General features: G+C 39.6%; 1 protein-coding gene across 2 annotated transcripts; it reads left to right on the forward strand.

Annotated features, from left to right (window-relative positions):
- Positions 1-25,237, forward strand: armh3 (armadillo like helical domain containing 3). 2 transcript variants are annotated; one of them, XM_053341312.1, is made up of 26 exons: positions 1-89; positions 1,852-1,961; positions 2,064-2,120; positions 2,860-3,006; positions 3,196-3,303; positions 3,392-3,484; positions 3,592-3,666; positions 3,779-3,865; positions 4,721-4,777; positions 4,896-4,939; positions 5,465-5,525; positions 5,676-5,722; positions 6,637-6,712; positions 7,009-7,102; positions 9,463-9,564; positions 9,834-9,892; positions 9,977-10,042; positions 11,787-11,856; positions 13,426-13,486; positions 13,586-13,674; positions 14,856-14,938; positions 15,986-16,112; positions 16,410-16,485; positions 18,148-18,226; positions 22,704-22,820; positions 23,896-25,237. In XM_053341312.1, exons 2-26 carry the CDS (start codon positions 1,860-1,862, stop codon positions 23,986-23,988), a joined length of 2,070 nt encoding a protein of 689 aa, XP_053197287.1. In that variant the 5' UTR covers positions 1-89; positions 1,852-1,859; the 3' UTR covers positions 23,989-25,237. The 2 variants fall into 2 exon arrangements, with proteins under 2 accessions (XP_053197287.1, XP_053197279.1); XM_053341304.1 differs by lacking the exon at positions 1-89 and adding an exon at positions 172-298.
- The last annotated feature ends 465 nt before the right edge of the window (positions 25,238-25,702 follow it).

Raw genomic sequence — 25,702 nt, forward strand, 5'->3', positions numbered from 1 at the left:
CCCAGCGGAAGCTGCAGTCAGCAGTATGCTAACTGAAGCTACTGCTGTTGGATTCATGAACTACATTTACATTTAATACTTTAATTGAGGTAAGAATTAACAACGCCCCTGACTAATGAGCTGTTGATGCAATACGATAATGCTCTAAACGTGAGCACCCAGACATCAGACATTTAACGCTAGATTCCTGTCAACATCCATGTCTGACAGGCATTAGCTGGGCAGCGTTAGCAACAGCTAGCTCCGAGGACTGTGATATTTCAGTAGTTTTACGTTTGGTGACTGAATTGCTGAGAAAGTAAGTGCACCTGAAACCTCAGTTGGGAAAGAAAATATTTTCGCTATTGTGACGAAGCTGTTTTTCGTCTACTATTCAGTTTAATCCCGTTAGCCAACATTAGGGTCAGTTAGCTAATGTTGGCTAACTGGCTAGCAGCCCATCCCAACCTGCATAAATATGTCATGTGCCATTAATCTGAGTAAAATATCAGTTTATAATTACTTATCTAGCCTAGTAGATATTTGCCTTATTTGCCAATGAGTTACACCAATCATTTAAATGTTAAATATAACCGTAATCTGTTAACTGAACGTAAAAATTGACGTTAATACAACCACATTACTTTGATTTAATCCGCTTGGCCAGCCGGTATAAACAGTGACGAGCAGCTGCAGTTTGTTTCAGTGTTCCTGACAGTAAAACAATCATTGGATAGTTTGGTAGATTTCAACAGGTTACTGAGTATGTAATGTTTATGTACTATAGAGTCTTTCATAGAGCAAGGTCACAAAGTGCTTCACAAGATTATAGATGTTAAAACTAAGACCATGAAAACAGCAAAATAACATAAGTAACTAATAGTCTTATATTTTGGGGGTCTTCAGTGTAAGTTGATGACAGCAGGAGAAGTGTTAGTGACCGCTGCTGAAGGGTGTTTTCATCAGACTGAAGGAGTGACTTCACAGCCAGTAAACTGCTGAAGTGTTTTTACATGTTCAGTAGTCAGTGACAGCAAACATCCTGGTTGCTGTCACTGAATTTATGTCAGCTGCTCTGGTTTGCTGCTGAGGTGGCCCTCTGCTTCTGGAGCAAACAAAAAGGAAGAATAACTATTTTGTAAGTCTGGTTGTCTTCTGCCTGTATAGATAATATGGTGAACATTTTTGATCCCATGGAAAGGCCTAAAATAAGAGCCTAACATCAAGTCTGTGAAGCCACGTCAATACACCAAATTTACTACTCTTATTTTATTGTATACTACATATATAATCACTGCATAATGTGTAATAACAGCCTTTTCTATTTTACTATTTGACTATTTTATTCAGTTCTATTGTGTGTGATGTGTGTTGCATGATGCTGTTGTAACACTTAAATTTCCTTCAGGATTAATAAGGTATTTTTTATTCACCTCTGCCATAGACCTGCACTAGCTGACTAGCTGAGTCTTTTCCTTCAGTTTAATTTGCACCAATTACACAAACAACATCCAGCTCATGTAAACAACTCACTTGTTTACTGAATCTGCAGCTGAGAATAGTCCCTGACAAATGCACTATTACTCCTGTGTGAGTCAATTATTTAGCCTTCATTAAAGATGAAATTATATGTTCCTGACCCATTTTTAAAGATATATTTTCTCAGTAGGAATAAATGGGCTTTGAGCTGAGGACCATTGCCATACAGTATTATTAAACAGATTAAAGTGTTGCTGGTTTTGGCTCTGTTATGTTTTTTTTAATTTTTTTAACAGTAATAGAAATATGGTATATCACCACAACAGCCTTATCGTTTTATATAAGTACATTACGCACAAACGTATCCATTCCATTGTGTGTCTCTGTCCTCAGACGTCATCATGTCTCAGGTGGAGAAGAAGGCAGGGTTACTGAGGAGAACGTCATCCTCAAAAAAACCCTTGAAAGAGAAGGTGGTGCTGATGTATGATGAGATTTTTGCAGTGAGTATCACAGTGGGGGCAAATGTCAGTGATGGAAAGTATGGAGAAATAAAATTATGTTCACATGTAAACAAAGTGCTGTCTGTTTTCCTTAATTTTTAGAAGGAGGACCCTGCCAAAAACAACCCTCGCTTCTGGGATGAACTGTTTCTTATGAAGGTACAGTGAAGAGCAAAATAGCTGAGAAAGAGCAAAATCTGTAGGAGTAGGAATATGTTCTGCATAACAGAAAAAAACCTCTCACAGTAGTTAAATAAAACATATGAGAATGGGAAGAAAAACTAAAATAATAGTGAGTGTATATATAGTGTGCAGAAATGTGTTAAGTCAGTTATGTATACAATGAGGTGTTATTAAACCTGAAAAATATTAAAAGTGTAGATTGTATCTGCAGAGCATGTGTTTGGTATTCTGTCATTACAACCAGTTCATCTTATTAAAAACTGGATGTGTAGAACTGTACAGAATAATGACTCTTCCCCATGTGTCTGTCCTCTTTTTAAGCATCATAATAAACACATTTGTGGTCAGAGATACTATACTGCTGTACTATACTGTATAGAAAAAGAGGATGTAGTGAAATCAGATACAGCCCAAACCAGTGCTGCACAGATTAGTTGACAGCACAGGACTGTGAAAGTTGCCTCATGGTCTAATTTGCATAAAATGTGCAGCTGCTCTGCTGAACCACACTTCTGATTGGGTGAACTGATGCCGTTTAGACAAGACGGTGTGAAATCGTCAACTGAATAACTGAAATATCTCCAGTCTTGTGATCACCCTCCACTCACATGTTAATGTCATATGTCCCATGTTTACCCTTCATCCTTACCTAACGCATCAAAACATTATTGTATTCAGTTGTTTTTTTTTACTACTGTCTCCACCTCTGTGACAGGTGAACTTGGAGTACCTGGAGTCCAAGTTGGAGAGTGTAGATGGGGAGGAGGTTCAGCGTATCCAGGACAACATCAACTCTCTGTTCCACCACTGTGTTCAGGCTCTAGCAGAGGAGCACCAGATCAAAGTGGTCAATGCCCTGCAGGTAACTACAGTTCTAGAGGGTCACCTGCAGGTTAATTTGTTCACGTGACAAGAAGCATCTTAATATACTAGTGAGACTGTGTTTGTAATCAATGTATCTTAGCTTTTCTGATATATTGATCTCATTTTGCGTCACCAGTATCACATAAGCAATATAAAATCACAATATTCACTCTTGCTCCTCTCCCAGACTCTCTGTGCACTTTTCCGAGGGGTTCACCAGAAGAACAAGTCAGCATCGGGCTTTGACATCATCAACATGCTCATGGGGTTTGACAAGGCTGAGCAAAGAATGAAGGTATGTGGGGGGGTAATGCCCTGTTTGTGAGTGGAAGAAAGGAGTCAAATTTAATTCACATAATTTTTTGTGTTTGTGTCTTCCTCAGGACTTGATGGAGAGACTGGACGGCCTCCTTTGCGGAGACGGGTCAGAGAGTCTGAAGAGCCTTTGTCTCAAACTGCTGCTGTGTCTGGTGACGGTGAGACGGAGCACAGTCTACAAACAACAATATGAAATACTTTTAATGTGACAGAGTGTGGGGAATGTTTAAAAAACGAACAAAGTTGTAAAGGAATCTGTTTGCAGGTAACGGACAATATTAGTCAGAACACCATACTGGAATATGTGATGATCAACAGCATCTTTGAAGCCATTCTGCAGGTAAGTGATACATCGCTAAAACTATGTCTACTATAATTCAATCAGTTTTATTTTATTTTATCTTTTAATAATCTTTGTTGTCATTTAATATCTTCCTCTTTCCACTGCACAGATTCTGTCAGATGTGTCCAGCAGAGGGCAGCATGGTTATGATGCTGTGGTCCTTTTGGCCCTTTTGGTCAACTACAGGAAATATGAGGTATGTTAGTGCATACACTGTCGATAACTGGTGACATATTAGACACTAAGATTGCATCCAAAACCTCCAAAGATCAGTCCGTCTTTTTTTTTTTCAAGACATCAGATATTGATGTGTGTGCTGTGATGTTGGCTACTGTCCCAGCAGTCAGATACATTAAGTGGATTATAATTGGTCTGATTTGATAATTGCCAATAAAAGTTATGTTGCAAAACTCAGATTAAGTCTGATTAACTTACAAACGTTGATTTGGGCTGTGTCATGTATTAAAGGGTCATTTCAGCAAGCAAACATGTTGCCTGAAATGGCTTAAATTTTGCTTCACTCCAGTTATTTCTTGGAAGGATAAGAGTGGCAGTGTGGGAGGGGATAAAAGGATGAGGATGAACACTTGTACGTAACCAAAGCGGGCTCTCTTTACTTTTTTTTACTTTTTACTCTAGTTAAATTTGCAATCTGGAATTTGTAAGACACTGCTAAAACTCTGATGCAACAGTCCGCATTAGAGATGTGGCTGCAACATGAAAATTACTGCTAGAAATACGACTAACAAGGAGGTTAGTTTTCATGATCCGGCATCACACAGGCTTTGCTTCCCCCGTTTGGACCTAAGCGCAGATGGGGTGCAAGAAAGCTAATCTCAATGCATAGTGATATTATTGTATGTGCATCTTACATGGAGAATTTAACAGGCCCAGTTTATTGTCCATTGTTTTCTATCTGAGCCCCCTCAGCTGGAGGATAATATGGAGACAGATTTGCCTTTTTAAGGGTGGATTCAGTTTTACATTAACTTCAATATTTGTGTGATGTATTTAAAAGCTCCTAATTTCACTGATTTTCTCTGTTTGATAGTCTGTGAATCCATACATCGTGAAACTCTCCATTGTGGACGATGAGCCAACACTGGATGTAAGTATGTTCTCCTTTTATTAAACTGCAGAATAATGAAGAGCCAGTCTAATGCAGGCCTTCACATCAAACAGCTTATCAAAAGTTTGATTGACATACCAGGTGTTTTCTTTCTCAGGGTATGGGTATGGTCGTCCACCAAGCGCTGACAGAATATAACAGGTATGATCTAAAAAAAAAAAAATCCATTTGTCATAAAATTGTTTTTAACGACACAGTGCACGGCAACTGAGGCTGCCGGAGTCATCGGTTTAGTTTGATGTTTCCCCGCAAATGTTCTATTTCTGTTCTCCTGGAAAAAAACAGGCCCTTTTTACTTTAGTTATTTATATCTGACAGTTTTTGTTGGCAGTCAGTAATGTTTTTTGGATGAGGCAAGGTTTGGAAATTAAAATTCTGTTTGTGAAGACGGTCTTGTCTGTCTGTGTGTAGACACATCAAAGTGATGGATGACAGCTCCATATATTTCATTGTTTTTGTGCATAATCTGAATGGTCCTGGATAACAAATTACAGGGAGAGGAAGATGTTGGGTAGGTGTGTGTGTTAGGTGTTTGAGTGGGAACATATATCTCTGCCTCTGCTGTTGTGCGGCCCTATCTGTCTTTAATTTATTTGTCATTCTCTCCACTTTTCTATCACTTGCCACTTTCTGTCCATCTTACCATTCTTTCTCTTGGCTCTACAGGCAGTACAAGGACAAAGAGGAGGAGCACCAGGGCGGGTTCTTCTCTACCCTCACTAGTATGGTACGATCTTGATCTCACTACATATTTTTAATATTAAATAGACTGTTTATATATCTTTCATAGTTTGATTTGCGGCTCTGTATTGGGGCCACTGTCCTCCCCTCCCCCCCATGCTGTTTACTGATAGCGTGATCCTTCTGCTGTCCACAGGTGGGCAACATGTTTATAGCAGATGCCGATGAAAAGCTCTCTGTACAGTAAGTGTTTTTTTTTTTTTTAGATCAAACATTTTAAGTTCTTAGACATCATTCAACTTTAATTATATCACTCTCTACAGTTTAAATGAAAGAATCCATCACAGCTTCTGTGTTGTTGCTTGGTCCTTGCTTTATTACATTCAAAGCTGTTGCAGTTGAATTAATATGATATATCAGTCAAATGGTTTCTCAGGTGATATTTTAGTATTAAATGTATATTAAGTATTATACTTAATATCACAACAAGCAGTGTAACTTTTTAAACTTTGTCACATAGTCCATAAACAACACTTAAAAGTATGATGTGTTTTAACATCAGAAGAAACAGCAGCTGGCCTGATGAGGATGTTATAGTTCATGATTAGCTCAGTGCACAATGTGGATCAAGTGTGTGAGGTGATGAATACATGTTGAGTTAAGTCAATAAAAAGTTTATTTATCCAGCACATGTAAAACAACCTCAGTTGACAGAAGTGCTATGCAAACTTAAAACACAAGATAAAATAAAAGAACAATTATAAGTAAGATGAACCATAAAAACACAATAGATAAAAGCAAAATATAATTACACAATACAAGTCAGGATGTCAAATGAAAATATTACTATAATACTATCTTTATGATTTAACTGTTGTAAACTCTGTTGCATTTTAATTCTAGTGTTGCTTGTTTTCTTGCCTGCTCCTGTTAAACAGATGTGTATGCTGTTTAACTGGAAATACTAAAGATGCCACTATTACTACTAAATGTGTCTAATTATGTATTAGTAGTTACATATTGTGCAGTAGTTAATGACACATAAAATGTAAAATGTAACCTGTTGCTGCATGAAGAGATTGTTATGTTATGTGAAGATTTGTTTAACTTTAATGAATGAGCTGGCTCTCATCACAAACTTCCCTTTTTGTCTCAAGGACCAATGAGGCCATTCTGCTGGCACTGTACGAGGCCGTGCACCTAAACCGCAACTTCATCACTGTATTAGCACAGGTAAGTTTATCACTGTTTCCACTTGCTGTCCATCTGTGCTCACCTGTTTTTGATGTTATAGCCCATGTTGAGCTTGTTTCTCCCTCTTGCCCCTCATTAATGCCCCCTAAACCAGATTCCCCCTTTGTAGAAATGATGGAAATAACACTTTTTTTCTAATCTCTACTAACAGGTTTTATTTGTATCTTCCGTCCAGCCTACATTGTTGCCTTGTTCAGCACATTAGGGCGTGCTGCACTGGGCAGCTATTCAATGAGTGACACCTTAATAACAACATGTTTTTGGCCTTTCAACAGAGCCACCCTGAGATTGACATTGCGGTCACACCTATCACCCCTACTCCAACAACACCCACAACACCGCTCGGCACAACGCCGCCTTCCCTAGACAGTAAGTCACACTCTTCTCTTTTCTTATTCTTATTCAAAGAGATGTAGACTTGCAAATAGTGTCTATGACATAACTCTTTGGGATGAAGGGACGTCTGTTTTTGGGTCAGCATCTCAATTCCTTCATGTCAGTTTGTGAAGCCACATTTTGTCAGTGGTGAAAGCAGCGGCCACAGCAGGAATGGAAACTGCTGTCAAATGGGATGTGGAAGAAATGGGTTATAACCTTAATCACACACCTCCTTTGACCTGTACATATTTTAAATGGAGTCAAAATTGGCATCTAGAAACACAGTTTTAATTATTCATAAAACCTTTTTGCCTTCCTAAAATGAAAATTCAGACATTTCCCATCGGCTTCAAAAGTCCTTTTAGTCTTTTATGTTTTATTTTGGACGAAGGGTCTAATGTAATCCTCTAGCCTCAAACGCTGTATTTAATATTCAGCTACAATGTTTTCCACATTGAATGATCCCAGAGCTTATAGGAGAGGACAGCTTTAAACTCATCCTGTCAGTTCAGTGTGTTTTACACAGTTTCACCTTTTAAACAAATTTGAACTATTCTGAAAATATTGATCCCCTCAGAGCACCTGAAAGGGCACAGCGTGGAGCAATGGATTTCTAAATCTTTTTGGCATCAAGGGTCTCTGCCTGTTTGCCTCAATTGGATCCATACTTTGTTTTTACATGCATTTTTGATAACTCTCCCTTCCAAACATGGCGACTCTCTCACTTCTGCCTTAAGCCGAAACTCGCGTGCACCTACACCGACAGCCTTTTAAATATTCACCAGCATATCTGGAAGAAGTCAGTTCCTGTGTTACAGTAAATTGCACTTCTAATGTCTGTTTGTTACATCTTAATAATCAGATTATTACACCAATCCAAGCACTTTTTATTCTCTCTTTAAAGTCGGGTGCGTGTGTGTCACTTTGTGGAAGGCGCAGTTTGTTGCTAACACATTGAAAAGCAGGTCATTCTGCATGCACACACACTGTAACTGTTAAAAGGTGCATGTTTCTATCTCTGGCTAGCTCTCCCTGAGTTGCTTCAAACATAAGAGCCATTTTCTGTATAAAATATTAACTTCCAGCTCCAAATACAGATGAATGTTTCACATGCAGCATGCATTACGACATACCACGGGAGCGCAAGCCTTAGAGGGTCTTCTACTTAGACCAGGAGTGCTTGCTCACATGTGCCTGCAATCACATGTCAGGAATATACCTTTTCCCTTTCCACGGTATAGCCCCCAGTGATGGGAATGTGTCCTGACAGTGTGAAATCTTCTTTTCCTTCTGGGTTTGCAGTGATCTGGGGAGAAAGGAAACAAATGAGGTTTTTTTTTTTTGAGGGGCGGGGGGGGGAGGAGAGAGATAGAAATGACCGGCTCATCATTTATCCATGAAACAAGCTGTATGTTTCAGCGAGCAGAGATTTTTTTAAATGGATGAAGATGCTCGTCTAGACAACACAGTAAGCTAAAGTAATGAGACAAAGATGTCACTTTTTATTATGCAGTTATTTGCTTGAATGAGCTCTGGCAAACAAATGGGGGGGTGGGGGGCAACTCTTGTTATACTGAGACAGAATAAGTGATTTGGAACTGATTGCAGTTTTTTGTCATTAAGTTTGGTTTATCAGAAGTCTGTCTATTCAGTTCAATGGATAAAACGTATGTGAACAATTAACCGTTTTGTTCTGATTTAGGTAGTAAAGAAGTAAGAAGGTCGTCCAGTCCCAACTAAAAACCATTATATCCAAACCTTCTTATAGTAACACAGACAATAGTATACATGCTCTCATAAGCTTAACCCCCGACCTTAATGCCAATTGCCTTTGTTGCTTGCCTGAACAATCATGCCATTGGGCAGCTCCAAATTGTTCAAAAATCATTAGCTAGGCTATTAACCAAAACAAAAGTGTCTCACATATTACACCAATCTTGGCTTCACTGCACTGGCTTTCAGTCTATCTCAGAATCCAGTTGAAATTATTTCTAATCACATTCAAGGCTCTGAATGATTTGACACCGGAGTATATGACTGAACTGCTTACACCTTACTGCCCAAACAGGCCCCCTTAGGTCTGCTAGTCAGGCTCTTTTAACGATTCCGGAGTCCAGATTAAAAACATTAGAATAGCATTTTTCTGTTAGAAAACACCTGTGTGGTCATCAGCTGTTGGTTCACCTGCTTTTCTTTGCTTTTTTCTTTTCATTGAGAGTTTCATCTCTGTATGTGTTTTATGTGTGTTTCATTTATTACCACTTGCTATTGTTTTTAATGTTGCCTGTGTTTTTGATTATTATTATTATTAGTGTTTTGATTAAAGTTTTATTCGTATATTCGCTGTGTAGTGATGAACAACCCAGAACTGCCTCTGGATCCCAACCTGCAGACCAGCAACCTTCTCATCACCTTCCTCAAGTACGCCTCTATTGTAATGCAGGATACAAAAGGTAAACTGAAGCCCTCTTTGTCTCTGTCAGTCTGCTCTCCTTCAATTCTTCATTCTTTCATTTTTTTTCCTCCTCCGTCTCTGTCCTGTAGTGTTCTCACGTAGTTGTCTGCGGCACCAGAAGCAAATACATACTGTTCTCTTCTATCCCTCTACAGTTATCACTCTTCATAACATTCATTTATTCCCACCCCCCCCTTCTCATTCCCAAAACACTAGAAAAAAACTGCTCAGTCATCTGTTTTGTTTTGTTTTTTCGTGTGTTTTCAGACGAACACCGACTCAACAGTGCCAGATTGTGCCTAATCATCCTCACCTGCATAGCAGAGGTATGAGCAGCCTTCATTTAAAAAAACAAAATGCGCATCTTTCTCCAATCCTCCAACAATACTGTCTTCCTCTGTGTGTGATAGGACCAGTACGCTGATGCCTTCCTTCATGACGACAACATGAATTTTAGAGTCAATCTCCACAGAATGGTGAGTTAATGGTTGGGAATGAGTTTTGGTGTATATATATACAATGGGGGAAATAAGTATTGAACGCATTAACTGTTTTGTCATTACATTTATTTCCAAAGATGCAATTCATGTGACATTTCTTCCAGACACTGGTATTAACTCAAATAATCCACACATGAAAAGAAATCACAACATTCAAATCCATAAATAGTGATTATGTGGAATTAAGTGCAATAACACAGGAAAAAAGTATTGAACACACCATGGGAAAGCTGTATAGTTTGGCAAGGAAAGGCACCATACCATCTCAAACCTGAAAGTAATTAGTCTTTGTACTTCCTATAAGTGCAAACCAACATCAGCTGGGTTAGTGCTAATTGATGGCCCTATAAACAGGTTGTTTTTTCACCAAATAGTCAAACAAGACACATCTCATGATGGGTAAAAGCAAGGAGCTCTCTCAAGACCTTCGCAGCCTGATTGTTGCTCAGCATCAGAATGGAACTGGTTATAGACTCATCTCAAAGAATCTGAGTATTCCAGTAAGCACCGTTGGGGCCATTATCCGCAAGTGGAAGAAGCATCACCTTATCATCAACAGGCCGCGCACAGGAGCTCCTTGCAAGATTTCTGACCAGGGAGTCAGAAAGATGGTCAGAAGAGTTCTCAAAGAGCCAAGGACCTCCCGGAAAGCGCTCCAGAAAGACATGGAGGCAGCAGGTACAAGTGTTACAGAGAAAACGATAGGCAATGCACTCCACCGCCATGGCCTCTATGGACGCTCAGCCCGCAAGACTCCATTCCTCAAAAAAAGGCATGTTGAAGCTCGTTTAAAGTTTGCTAAACAGCATCTGGATAAGCCTGTGGAATACTGGGAGAATGTTGTCTGGTCAGATGAGACCAAAATTGAACTTTTTGGCTGTCATACTACACACCATGTTTGGAGGAGAAATGGCACTGCACATCACCCAAATAACACTATGCCAACAGTGAAGTTTGGTGGTGGAAACATCATGGCATGGGGTTGTTTCTCATCTCAGGGTACTGGCAGACTTCATATAATTGAAGGAGCAATGAATGGAAACATCTATCGGCAAATTCTTGAGATGAACCTGCTGCCATCCACCAGGATGATGAAGATGAGACGTGGCTGGACCTTTCAACAGGACAACGATCCGAAGCACACGGCAAAGTTGACTCTCGAATGGTTTAAAAAAAAGACAATCAATGTGTTAGAATGGCCCAGTCAATCACTTGACTTAAATCCGATTGAACATTTGTGGAAAGAACTAAAGATAAGGGTTCACCAGAGGGCACCAAAGAATATTCCAGATTTGAAGACAATCTGTGCGGAGGAATGGGCAAAAATCACACCTGAGCAGTATGGGCGATTAGTTCATACATACAAGAAGCGTCTGGAAGCAGTCATTGCAAACAAAGGCTTCTCCACAAAGTATTAAACGAGTCTCAGATAGTGTGTTCAATATTTTTTTCCTGTGTTATTGCACTTAATTCCACATAATCATTATTTATGGACTTGAATCTTGTGATTTCTTTTCATGTGTGAATTATTTGAGTTAATACCAGTGTCTGGAAGAAATGTCACATGAATGGCATCTTTGGAAATAAATATAATGAGAAAAAAGTTGACGTGTCCAATACTTATTTCCCCCATTGTATATGCAGTGTTTGTATGCCAGTGATACACTCATCCCATCTATATAACACACGTACTAACATTTCACCTCTGTATCTTTTCCAGCCCATGAGGCACAGAAAAAAAGCAGTGGACAAGAACATCCCTTCACGGCCGCTGGTGTGTGCTGTTCTAGGTATGGGGAACATTTACAACAGTTGTTTAGTGTGCCGTCACAGCGGCTGCGACTGTCAGGTTTGGCCGTTTTAACCAGATGCTCACTTGCGTCAATAACCACACTTTCACACACTTTTACTGTCTATAAAGATGTTGCATTCATTTTGTCCCATTTTTCTTTTTTATTGACATTGTATATATTATTGCAGCCAAAAGGATATTTTAGGTTAAAATGTTTCATGTGCTTCCATCTAGGGTTGCAAAGGGGTGGAAAATTTCCGGTAAATTTCCGGAAAGTTTCCGGTAAATTTCCATGGGAAGTTAAGCTGGGGAATTTTGGAAATATTCCAAATTGGAAACTTTCCATGGGAATTAAGGGAATTATGGGAATTTATGGGCATTAAATGGGAATTTATGGGAATTAAATGGGAATTTATGGGAATTTATGGCAACTGATGGTAATTTAGTGGAAAGGTATCATCATTTGATTGATTAATTGGATAAAAAAGTCCACCCCTTCATTAAAAATCAGAACATTATTTTAAGTTGACGATGAAAAAAGGTGCACAATGTCGCTTGATGTGCCTGAGCTGTTGAAGTTATTTTAAATTATACAATTATTTATAATTTAATATTAAAAAAACAACTAAATGTTATTATTCTTAATGGTTTCACACACAACTCTGAAAAAATACAACAATGTGTCTGTGAAGCTACACAACCCTGAGGGGGATGTGTCCAATGTATCCTGGTGGAGATACAACTCATAAAATCCAAAATATACAAGATGTTTTTAAAACTATTAGTTATTGTTATTTACTTACAGTATCTCACAAAAGTTAGTACACCCCTCACTTTTTTGCAAATATTTTATTTTATCTTTTCATGGGACAACACTATAGAAATGAAACTTTGATATGCATGTACAGCTTGTATAGCTTATAGATTTACTGTTAAATTGTATCAAAGTTTCATTTCTATAGTGTTGTCCCATGAAAAGATATAATAAAATATTTGCAAAAATGTGAGGGGTGTACTCACTTCTGTGAGATACTGTAGGTGCAAATGATATAACTAGTAACATCAAAGTTCCACTCCTGTCTGTTATTTTTTTTCACCATAAGGCTAAATATAGCACTTACACATAAAAATATCCCTAAATATATTACCATATAATGTCATCAAAACCACAGGCTCAAAAGTCTGGCTTCAAGTTGTGTGCTCTGAGCTCAAAAGTGTGGTCTAGGATTGTAGAAATCATCTGTGCATGTGATGGAGGAATGCACAGTGCATGTAGGGGGCGTGGTCTCAGATAGCATAGATATTCAACTGTACTGCATGATATCTGGTTATTTTAGTCAGGATTATGCAACTATATTTAAGTTCCCTAATAAGAACATACCTTCAGTTTAGTAAGTTCCCGATTTATTCCCGTTTATTCCCGTTAATTCCCATTAATTCCCGTTAATTCCCGTTAATTCCAATGGAAAGTTTCCAAGTTTGAAAATTCCCGGAATTTTGCAACCCTACTTCCATCATCTCTGTTCATATCCAACAGCTAACAATTTATACTGTTTTCTTTATCCAGATCTGATGGTGGAGTTTATTGTCACTCATATGATGAAGGATTTCCCCATGGATTTATATTTGTAAGTGCACATTACACAACATTTTACATATATTCTCTTCACTTATTCACCACCCGGCTCTGTCACCACAGTGTTTCTTTGTGTTTGTTTCCTGAGCAGGCGCTGCGTACAGATCATCCACAAACTCCTCTGCTACCAGAAGAAATGCAGAATCAGGTTACATTACACCTGGAGAGAGCTTTGGTCAGGTAAAGATGACTCAATATGATCCTGTATCTTTGTCTGAAAACATCTTTTTATCTATCTTTTACAGTGCTTGCATATGATAATTCATACTTAGAAAATATAACTGAAGTGACATTCATTACAAGATGAGTAGTTAGTAAAAATGCACCTGCATCGTTTAGCATTTTGTGACTTTCAGTGACATAAAAACTATTTTCCAGTCTTTTCCAAGTTTTCTTAATAATAGTGTTAAAATCTCATCTCGTTCAATATCGTGTCTCGTCTCGTCGTGTAACATCACATCCCTAAAAGCAATTATTATTAATTTCATTTGAATTATCAAATTAGACTATTAAAGTAAGAGATAATGTTTTAAAAAATTTTTAACAGTTTTTGCAAATGTATGCAATGTTTGTGCTAACAAGCAGTTTTTCAATAATAACTGTTATGGAGGTTTTATAATGAATGTATCAATAACTTTATATTTCAGGGCTTAGAGACGCAACATATGCATAATTTAAATCTGTAGTATTTTTGATTTGCTCAGCATCAACTCTGGAGTTCCTGTTTTTGCAAAACAAAGCCAATTTTTCCTCTGAAGCCACTGGGCCTGTTGTTTTGTTAATGTATTGTATCATTGAGATTGGGTAATGAGTCTCTAAAGAAAGCACAAATCCATCCTGGTGGTCTTGTTTTCAGGCTGGTCAACAAACATCTGATAACATTTCAGCTTGTAATGGCCCCATCACATTGCGTCTCATTAGAATACACACTCCTCTAATCAGACCAATAATCATCTTAATTCCCTGAATAACACTATCTAGGAGTCTATACTCCTAGCGGTGATAATAGCATACCATGAAATAAGGCTGGAGAGAAGAAGAAAAAGAGCCAAATGAAACCAATAGATGTGTTTATCTTCTTTCAGCATGTTGTTGCTGCAGCTTGTTAGAGGCTTTTATTCAATGGAGCGCTCACATTTAGCCTTTTCTTACAGCTTTTGCTTTCTTCTATAAAAGCTTGTGGAAAGGACCTGATTTGGTGTTGAAAGGTCCCCCCTCCACCCTCTCCCCCCGTTTCCATTATCTACTCTAATAGAGATGCACACTGAGGAAAGCCGAGCGCTGCCATATGCCTCCGTTGGTAGATGACTATAAACACTCCAGATTATTTCATTAATGCGAGCATGTCTCCCTCTACGCAGCTCTCATCAACCTGCTCAAGTTCCTGCTGTCAAATGAGACCACACTGCTGTCCAAGCACAACATCTTTCATCTCGCTTTACTGGTGAGAAAATCACGCATGCACATGTACACACACACACACTCCTTTGGCTTTATATCTCTGTGAGACATAAGGCATTCCTAAGCCCCTTACCTTAACCATCACAACTAAATGACTAAACTGAACTTTGACGTTAACCTTAAAACCTCCATCTTAAACCTCAAATTGCTCTTTGAAATGTCCTCACAAGTGTGAGTCACAACACAGAAATGTCCTCACAATGCTGGTTTTCAACTGATATAGGTTCTCTTGAAGATACAAAGACATACACACAACCATTTTTACATTTGAGAGCTGTAAAACACCCTATACACATTTCTTTTAGCAGGACCTTCTAAATGGGACCCACAGTTTACAAATATGTAAATAAAATGCATCTTTTTTAAATGTATTTTTGTCCAGCTGATACACTGTTTTATATATGTAAATGTACAAATATCGATTCAAAAATTAGCATTCAAATATGTTGTATTCTTCATATTCTATAAAATGTTCTCCTAGACTATAAAACATTGATTGTGAATGTCTTTTTTCCATAAGATTATTCAAACATTTATTAATGATGACTGATTGGGAATTTATGAATGCTGGTATAGAGACTAATTATGAGTCAGAATATGAACAGTATGTAAGGGTTAAAAATAACTAAATCTATGTATGAAAATAACTCCTTTCATGTTACACACAGTGCTGTTCTGAGTTAGATTGAAGGATGTTTCTGAATGACTGAATTTGAAGTGGAGTTATTGACAGATAGACGGCTTAAAGATTGTAAAGATGAACATTTATTTAATGATTGATAGTTGTTGCTGGTACAATAGCCAGTGTGATGTGCATTCAGCAGCAGGTTAACCAAACAGTGAACAGGTGCATGAACAGAGAGGCTTCAGGTGGCGTTCAGGAGACACAAACAAACCTTTTTATGTAACTGCTGCCTTTCCTGTTTATCTCCACTGTATCTGACAAGTTAATAGGTTGGTTTATCATCTCGTTGGGTCCTTTTTTGTTAGAGTGATTTAATTGACCATGTTAATGTGTCTCTCTACCCAGGTAGTGAACCTGTTCAACATGTTCATAACGTACGGCGACACGTTTCTTCCTACGTCCAACAGCTACGACGAATTGTACTACGAAATCGTACGAATGCACCAGGTCTTTGACAACCTCTACTGTATGGGTATGTTAGCACATATTACATTGTTTGATTAATTCATTCTCCAATGTGCTGCTTTCTTTTGTTTTATATCATTGGAAAGTTTAATATTTTTTAAATGTTGGTCTGTTGGATTGACAAAACAAATCTGAAGACATCACTGTGGGTCCTGGGAAACTGTGATGGACTATTACCTGATATGTGTTAGACCCAGTAATGAATTTATTAATTGAGAAAATGCTTAACAACAATAAAAATGTTCAGCCTAGATGTGACATGTGAAAACAGATGTGTAAGAGTGTGTGGTTTTCTGCCTTCCAGTTCTGAGAGTATCGACCAACACAGGCCAGTGGAAGGAGGCAGCCAGTAAAGTCACACACGCCCTTGTCAACGTTCGGTAATCACACACACACACACACACACACTCTTTAAACACATGCATACTGCATGCTGAGAAGGAGAAAAGAGTCATATTGGATTGAAGGGAATTGCAAACAAGACTATGAGGGAGAAAGGTCAAAATAAAGTGAATGAAGTAAAGTCTTTGAAAGTGTAATTTGGGCGCTCTATCCCCAGCCCTGTTCCTCTTTTTCCTCTCTCCATTTCCTCCCCTCAGGCTCCTCGATCATTTCTAAGCCTTTATCTCCTTCACCCTGACCCTGCTCCACACACATACTCTGTCTTTTCTCTGCTGTTCTCTCCTATAATCTTTATTTCCTCCTCCATCATCTCTGAAGGGATGATCCTCTGGGGTCACCCTGGCTCGGAGGTCCCCAAGGGGCACTCATACGAATGGGATTCTCCCCCAGGATTCACCCACTCTACTGGGCTCTTGATGGAGCGTACTCCACTGCTTAAATTGGCTGTTTTTAAGTGTTGAGGGGAAGGCAGGGAGAGGGAAGATAGAAAAAGTAATTTTGGAAAGAATAAATGAATGAAGGCAGAGCGATATGAAGAACCCAGAGAGATGGTGTTGAAATCAGACCAATTCCATTTTACTCCCATCAGTTCATTGCTGCGTACACTGGCTCTCCACACGTAAAATGACAGAATGCAGAGTAATCACTATGTAGGAGTCTTTGCATTCTTTGTCACTATAATTTATTTGATATATGAAGCTCTCTAAGCCAGTATAAAATAAGCCATTTCATCTCACAGCTGTTCTTATTGCATCAACTTATGTTTGAGCTATAAAACAGTTTATTTCATAGAAATGAATGCTAATGGTGCAAAAGATTGCTTCTGACTTTACATCTGAAATCCCCTGGTGTTCTCTCACAATATGAGATGAGCACTGAGATGGAATTTTAAAAGAATGAATAGAAATGAGTTGTGTTAAACAGCCTGTCCCTATATCAGCTCAAGAAATATCTTGACTTGAAACTTGCACACCTTAAATTATATTATTAGTTTGCACCTAATCAAAAGTACACAAAAGGGTGATGCTGTCACACACTCACTGCCACTGACTGGACAGACTTCATCATTGTTATTACCTTTGCACACTGACCTGCCAAGCTGGTATTTTAAGATTTATCCACACTTCGTTTTGCAAAGCTCCAATTATTAGGTTTCAGTGTAGTGTGGATGGCATCCTAATGTAGGGGACAAAGATGCCTTTTAAAGTTTGGACATCTTAATGCTTCTACAGCAGCAGCAGCAGCAGGAAGCCTTTTCCTGACCTCTGTATACAAAGCAAACTCCATAAAGAAATGGCTCTCCTAATTTGCTGCAGAAGGACTTGACTGGCCTGCACAGAGCCCCAATCCTTTTACATCAACTGGAACAGAGACAGCCAGGTTTTTATCACTTAGCATCAGTGCCAGACCTCACTAACACTCTTGCAGCTAAACGGGAGCAAATCTCTGCAGCCAAGTTCCTTACAGGAAGCCTTTCCAAAAGAGTGGAGTCTGTTAGAGCAGAAGATTAATGCCCATGGATTTAGGATGGGAGGTTCAGGTGTCCAGATGCTTTTGACCCAAATACTGTACACCATTTAACTTTTTGGAAAATGTCCACTCTGTTTGACTTTAGAAACTATGTGTTTTTTGTCTTCAAGGGCCATCATCAACCATTTTAACCCTAAGATCGAGTCATACGCTGCCGTGAACCACATCTCCCAGCTGTCAGAAGAACAGGTAAACACACTTCCCCGCCTTTTACACTCACACTAAAAACTTGAGAACATCTCAGGGCTATTTGGGCTGGACTCCACTGAAACATCACTGTCATTTCAAAAGTAAACCTCATGAATTTTTTAGCACACAATGGAAAACACTCTGAACTTGTTCGAGAAGGGGGTTGCTGCATTTGGTAGTAATAAGTAGTAACAGCTGTCGGCAGAGATGAATGACTCAGTCATTGGTTATTGTGATGAAACACAGATCAGCAGTTATTACCACACACCACTGAGCTTAAGCTTATCATGGCTGATTCATAACACACCGTTGGGGCTGGTGGGAGGATAAACATGGACTCCAAACCTTTTACCCTGTACAGGTTTTGGTTATTGCCAATTCTCGAGACTCTGAAAAGCCAACAGCCTTTATAAATTCCTTACATACTGGACATTGGCAGCCACTCTCATAGAAAAAAAGGACGATTTATCCACACAATAAGAGCCCCAGTGTCTGGTAACACGTAAACACAGGGTGCACATGGAGCCATTAAGCAAGCGGACAACTTTTGAATCGCTTCTGAAACAAGTTATTACCTCATCATCAGTGAAAACCTGAGTCTGGAAGGAGGCTGAACTTTGCCAATATGAGCGCTGTGAGCTCCATTTAAGACTTTATCATTAATGTCACATCAGTGCACGGTGAGGGTAGGAAAACACAGCCGGAAGAGCTCTTTTTTAACAAGCTGATAAGGGAGTAATGGATTCGGTCATTATACTCCCCAGTTTCCTCTCTGCTTTTATCTGCTAGATTTATTCACAACAAAGAAGGAAAGCAGAATTTAGCTGTGGTATCAATGAGCTTTTTATAACCGGCAGTTTCCGGCGGTCTTCTAGCATTACTTAAAGAAGACTCAGTTAGTCATTGAGGAAGAAAAGAATTTAAAAAAAAACAAAGCCCTGCATTTGCTTATTTCTGAATAATTTGGCTTGTGACTAATTAACTAAAAGTCAAATGTCAAATTAAATAGTATTCAACCAGATATATGAGTTACAGTTGTCTAGTGTCATTCTGCAAGATCAGTAATGGTGCCAACAAATTATTGTATTGAATCAGCTGGTCACACTATTTTCACACTGATACTCCATCTAGAACACAGTTTGACACAATGCAAAATGTTATTTGGCTCCATTTAAATACAATCTATGATGCAGATTATATGTTTTACTATATGCTTTACTTTAAACAGACTGGCTTCACTAATATTTGGTAGGAAAATATGTGTATTTGTTTAAGACGTGTATTGGCAGGTAGTCTGAAATGACTCAAATAAAGAGCAAAGCCTTGATCAGGACACCTGTAATGTAACAGTTGATTTCTGGCATGGTGTTTCTATAAGGATTTGATGGTTACAGAATATACAGTACTATTAAATGCTGACCGATTATAGTTACTTCTGTTAGTTCCGCTCTCATGCTAGCAATCTGTTTTATGACTAAATGATAAAATACAGTCAGTTTGGAATCTGCTGTATGTAATGTACACGTTTCAGAACTCATAATGGCAGGAGAGGATCAAGTGAACCACATTAAGAGCTTTTCAACCGGACAAAAGGCATCTTCCCTCTGGCTGAACAAAATATTGCTCACAGTAGATAGAGACGGAATGTGTATTCATTACCTTTCCTTTGATTGGGTCCCACTGATGAACATTAATATCACCAGAGTAGCTGTCCAGTGGCCTGCACATAGCTGCGGACTCACACTATTCTCACCAGGCAGAGCAGAGGTAGAGAACGCAAACAGAGATGGTGTGTTGAATTTCAGTCACGTCGGTGTCTCTCTCTCTTCATTTTTCATGCCTCCACGCTGGTGACAGCTGCAGCCAGACCGCTATGTTTTCAGGTTGTCCGTCCCGTTCTCATTAGTGCGATATCTCAAGAAGACATTGACTGAATTTCTTTAAATTTGGCACCAACATCCACTTGGATTCGAGGATGAACTGTTAAGATTTTGGTGGTCAAAGGTCAAGGTTATTGTGAACTCACAAAACCTATTTTGGATCCTCATCTTCACTGCGCTCCACCGCTGTTGTGCAGTCTGATTGATGTCAGTGAGCACAAATGAGCACCTGAAGCTGCATGCTTTACATCTGGGTGATCCAATGAGTCCAATGACTGAACGAGCTGCTCATCTACCACAGCTCATTGCAGAGAGGGTGAGAGGGGTTATTATCCAAGATGGCTTTGATCTTGTTCCTTGATCCTCTTCTCTGCCACTGCCTTCACACTGTTCACTTCCAACTTGACCACTTGTTGAGACCTCCAAGTCTTGATGCCACCACCCCACCACCCCACCACATCACCACGAAAAACAGATGAGACTGATTGTAGATCTGCAGGAGCACTGTTGAACAAACTGAAGGATCAGAGTCTCCTCGGGAAGGACAGTCTGCTCTGTACCTTGCTGAAGAGGACTTAAGTGTTAAGCTTTTTTTTTATTGATTTGGACCCCAAGGTACTTTTGTGTACCACCATCTTCACCTCCTCTCCCTGGAGGACAGGAGGCTTCCTGTTCCTCTGGTAGTCCATCATAAGCTCATTGGTTTTGCTGATATTGAGCTTCAGGTGATCTGTTGCACCATGTGATGAAGCTCTCTATCAGTCCTCTGTTTAAAAAAAAAAAAGACAGCAAGGTTCTCACTTGGACTTATTCACTAGAATCACACTTCACTTCCATTTCGCCTCAAAAATATATTTAATACCCTTTTTATTAAATTCTTTTGAATTTTTTACTACAAATATTCTATGCGTATGGACAGACATGGATGGAAATTTGACTGGTTGGTGGAGGCATACAACTGTGAGATGGTATTTCTGATCTGAATGAAGCGTGAAACCTTACATTTCCACCACTGCTCTGTCTTTTGAGACACACAAACCAACCACCTGCTCTCCATCCACCCGGAGCGTCTTCATTCCCGACAGTGACACAAGAAGATGGATGGCCTCCAGGAACAACACAGCATTATAATGAGCTGCTGTACTCGCTGCCCCTCTGTGTCTCTCTTTCACACACACACAATATAATGGAAAAGTCAAAACACACTTGAGTACCCAAGGCCGGTTTTGTACCCCACGCTTCAAGATAAACACAATGACAAACACACAATCATATCTGCTTAGTGATGCGGAAAGTTGCTCAAGCGGAGTCGAGCGTGTGCAGAACACTGCTCCAGACACTCTTCATCCTTGTCTTCGCTTCTCTTGTCTTCACTTTGCCTCAATTCTCCTTTTTTTTTTTTGCTTCTAACCTGTTCACCACACCCCACCCTACACCACATCACCTACCCCCCTCCTCTTATCTGCTCTGTCCATTTTCCATTTCCCATTCCCCTGCCTGTGAAGGGGAAAAAAAACAAAAACCTTAACACACATTAGCTGAAGTTACCGTTCAAACCAACCTCCACATTTCCACAGAAAGGGGAGGGTGATGGAAAAGGGAGGCGAAAGAGAGAGAGGGATGGAATAAATTTTTTATCAGACTACAGTCAGAGGTAGAAATACAAACAACAGCATTTTTTTCCCTCCTAAGCAGAGCTGTAGATTTATTAGAGGAAACTCAAAGGAAGAATAAAGTTTTTCTGCTCCTGATTCTGTTAATAAATGCGTGCTTGCACTTAATGGTACTGTAAGCTAACATCTATTTAGGATGGATGAAAGCCAGACTTGTATGTTTATTGAGCTGCTCCAGGAGGCCTGACGAAGTGCAGCTCATGCATCTCAATGTGAATGTTTCATGCTGAGTGGAAAGTGTTGCGGGGAGCATTAATGAAAAGGGTCCGGTGATGGACTATTTCACGGCTGAAAGGGGGGAATGGCAGGGTTGGAGGTGTGGAGACTGTCTGCATAATTACCTCTGATTTCAGCCCTCCTCCTTATCGCAGCTGGACTTTGGGCAAGTGTGTCACTGCACTTAGTACCATAGCACACATGTTCTATTATACATCTCACACACACACTACAGTAGTATCCTGACCTTAAAATGATGAAATGAGTCCTTTGAAAAAAAAAACCTCTCTGTAGAAAAATTGTCCACATCGCAAAGGTCTTCAGGTCAAATGTCACAGTTACACACACACACACACACACACACACACACACACACACTTCTGACAAGTCTGCTCGTCCCCAAGAAATTAAAAGAAAATGGAAAGGAAAGCAGATAAAATGCCCTTTTGACCTTTTATCCAAAAGCCCAATCACATGACATCTCAGATCAGTTAGTAAGCAGTTAGTGACTAGAAACAGCTCTGAGGGGAACCAGATGATGCTGTTTCACATGATCCCTCATGAATAAATCATTGTGATAAAGTATTTAACACTAATTAATATTTGACAGTTTGGTGACAATTCAAATCAAGGCTTCGCTGTAGGAAGCATTACCGCACGCATTACGTAACGCTGGTTCCTTCTCTGCTCTCTCTCTATCTGCTTCAGGTGTTGGAGGTGGTGCGGTCCAACTACGACACACTGACCCTCAAACTACAGGATGGGTTGGACCAGTTTGAGAGATACTCTGAGCAGCCGAAAGAGGCGGCTTTCTTCAAGGAGCTGGTAAGAGAGGGAAATGGAGGGGGGGGGGGGGGGGCTTATGGTCTATCAAAGCTCAGACCCTTTTCCAAACTGATCCAAGCGTTTACTCCACATGAAGCCAGGCTCATAGCTGACTAGGACAATCTGAATTAAGAGGAAGGGTATAAATTATAAATGCCTGGCTTTAAAAAAAAAAAAAAAGATGTAACCTGGTAAATTATGTCCCTGCACACCTGTAAGTTGCAACATGACACTGATCACTGTGGTTTACATGAATAAAAAAAAAAGTCCTGCTGAGAAAAAAGGATGTGATGAAAGAAAAAAAAAAAAATCCCCCAGAACAGTGAGGTATAAATAATCAAATGTGCATCCTTGTCTGCGTATGCAATCCAAACGAAATGGGGACGCACTCGCAAACACACTGCTCTACAGTGCAATTAGAGATTATACAGAGTACCTTTAACCTGAGTATTAGTGGTTTCATCATTGTGTTTTCGAGTAGTCACGCCAAGCTGTGCCGGGAGCACTCGAGTCAAGCTGACACGCGCCACAAGTGTTTGTTTTCCACAGCACGCCACATCAAGGCAAAAGAAATAGTTTACCTGTTGGAGGTGTGCTGTTTGTCTGCAGCTCTTCATCAAACTGAAGCTGTTTCTGCCTGTTGCTGTTCCTCACTGACCAAATCAACTCCTGGTGTCCAACGGCACTGCTAACAAAGCTCCGCTAACTCGGGATAGAAACTTCAAAGCACAGGGATTTAGTCAGAAGCTAGAAAAGTACTGAGAGCTAAACATGTTTCATGATGTCTTGTATTAAAGTGAAAGGGACTGGATTGTGATCAATCAACACCAGTATAGAAATTTTGGCCATTTATTCCTTTTTTGAGATGGTAGACAGTAGAGAGCTGAGGAAATGAGGGGAAGATGAATGAGTCCCTAGCTGGATTGATCCAGGGATTCAAAATGAAAACAACAGGTAAAGCTGGTGGTGCAGGGGTCTATTGACTGGAATGGGTTTGACCCTTCAGTGCTTGTGTGTGTATGTGTGTTTTGGATCAACTTTCCTTGTGATTGTAAATGTCTCTGTCTGTCAACAGGTGCGCTCCATCAGTCTGAATGTGAGGAAGAATGTCTCTCTGAACACGCTGAGTCAGGACATCCTGCTCAAAGAGTTCTCCACCATCTCCTGAGACACACACACACACGCACACACATACACACGCACACACACACACACACACACACACACACACACGCACACACACACACACACACACACACACACACACACACACACACACACACATACACACGCACACACACACACACACACACACACACACACACACACACACACACACACATACACACGCACACACACACACACACACACACACACACACACACACACACACACACACACACCAGGCCTTCTCCTCCCTCCTGTTGGACATACACAGTACATGTTTTTGTGCATGTGGACTCACAGTTTCACACATAACACCACAAACACCAACCAGTACAATCGCTGATTCATCTCGACTCCACTTCCTCCTCCTCCTCCTCTTCTTCTCTGTCTCCTGTGAACTGGGGGCGACGGAGACTTCTCCCACAGAGACGGACACACTCACAGGCTTGGATGCACCTTACAACTCTCCAGACTTTGCTCCCTTTGTGGTCGTTTATGTGTGTGTGATTTTAAGGAAGTGCCCGTATTGAACTGGTTCTTCGTGTGCAATCTGCAGTATTGGCCAGACTGTTAACTGACACATGAAAGTTTGGATTTAAGATGTTAAAAAAAACAAGTATTTTTAACCCATTATGTTCATCTCCACTCTCTCTCTCTCTCTCTCTCTCTCTCTCTCTCTCTCTCTCTCTCTCTCTCTCTCTCTCTCTCTCTGTTGTAAGTAGCTTCTGATGTCAAACTGACCACAGTACAAGATGATCTCTTATATATCTCTTCAGTAATGATTTCAGACAGTTTGGGCTTCGAGTGTATCATTATGTTCTTTCTAACATTGGTAAAAGTGACCCTGAGCCTTTTTTTTTTTTTTTTTTTTTTTTTTTGAATCTTACCGGACTAGAGCATTAACTAACTCGTCAAATCTGAACAACTTTCTTTGTGTCTGAATGCTTCTCTTGTGTGAATGTTTATTCTCTGCAAGTATTTTGTATTTCCACATTTGCTAAAGGTTAGAACATTTTGACCAGTAACGAAGTTGAACATGCTTCTGAAGTGATTAAAACATTTTTGTTTTTGAACAAAGCCACGACTAATCTTCACTACTGTTCGGCACACAAGACACTTTCTCCACTAGTTGAACTAATTCATCTGGATGTGTTGAAGTGAATGGTTTGTTTTTAGAGGGTAAGTGTTCAGATAATGATTCCTAAAGGTTATTAATGCTGTTGTATCTCTGGCACATGTTACGTCAGTTAAATGAAAAAACAAACAAAGAACAAATTGATTTCTTTTTTAATGGAAGTAGATCTGAATTATGCATCTTCTTTCAAGGTTAAGGTCAGTTTTTCATCCCTAACTCCTGTAGGTGTTTTTTGTTTGTCTTTTTTTTTTTTTGCTCCTATTACTCAACTAGTGTTTCCTCTTTAGACTATTTAGTCTGGAAACAAAACCAAAAAGTCTTACATAATTTATTCTACTTTTACATTTATATTGTAATGTTAAGTTCTCATCTTGTAGTTTGAAGTTTGTAAACCTCCCACACACACTGACCTCTGCTGACACTGCTGACTGAGTCTGAAACATCAGGCGTCAGTGGGAAACTTCATGTCTTATCACCACAAACTGAAAAGTGAGAGATGACTTCCTGTTGAATGGATATGATCTTTGATAACAAATGTCTTTTTCTTGTTCCATGTCGAGCATGTAAGAACTGTGAGTTG

This window comes from Scomber japonicus, chromosome 2 (genome assembly GCF_027409825.1).
Source record: "Scomber japonicus isolate fScoJap1 chromosome 2, fScoJap1.pri, whole genome shotgun sequence".
Classification (NCBI taxonomy): domain Eukaryota; kingdom Metazoa; phylum Chordata; class Actinopteri; order Scombriformes; family Scombridae; genus Scomber; species Scomber japonicus.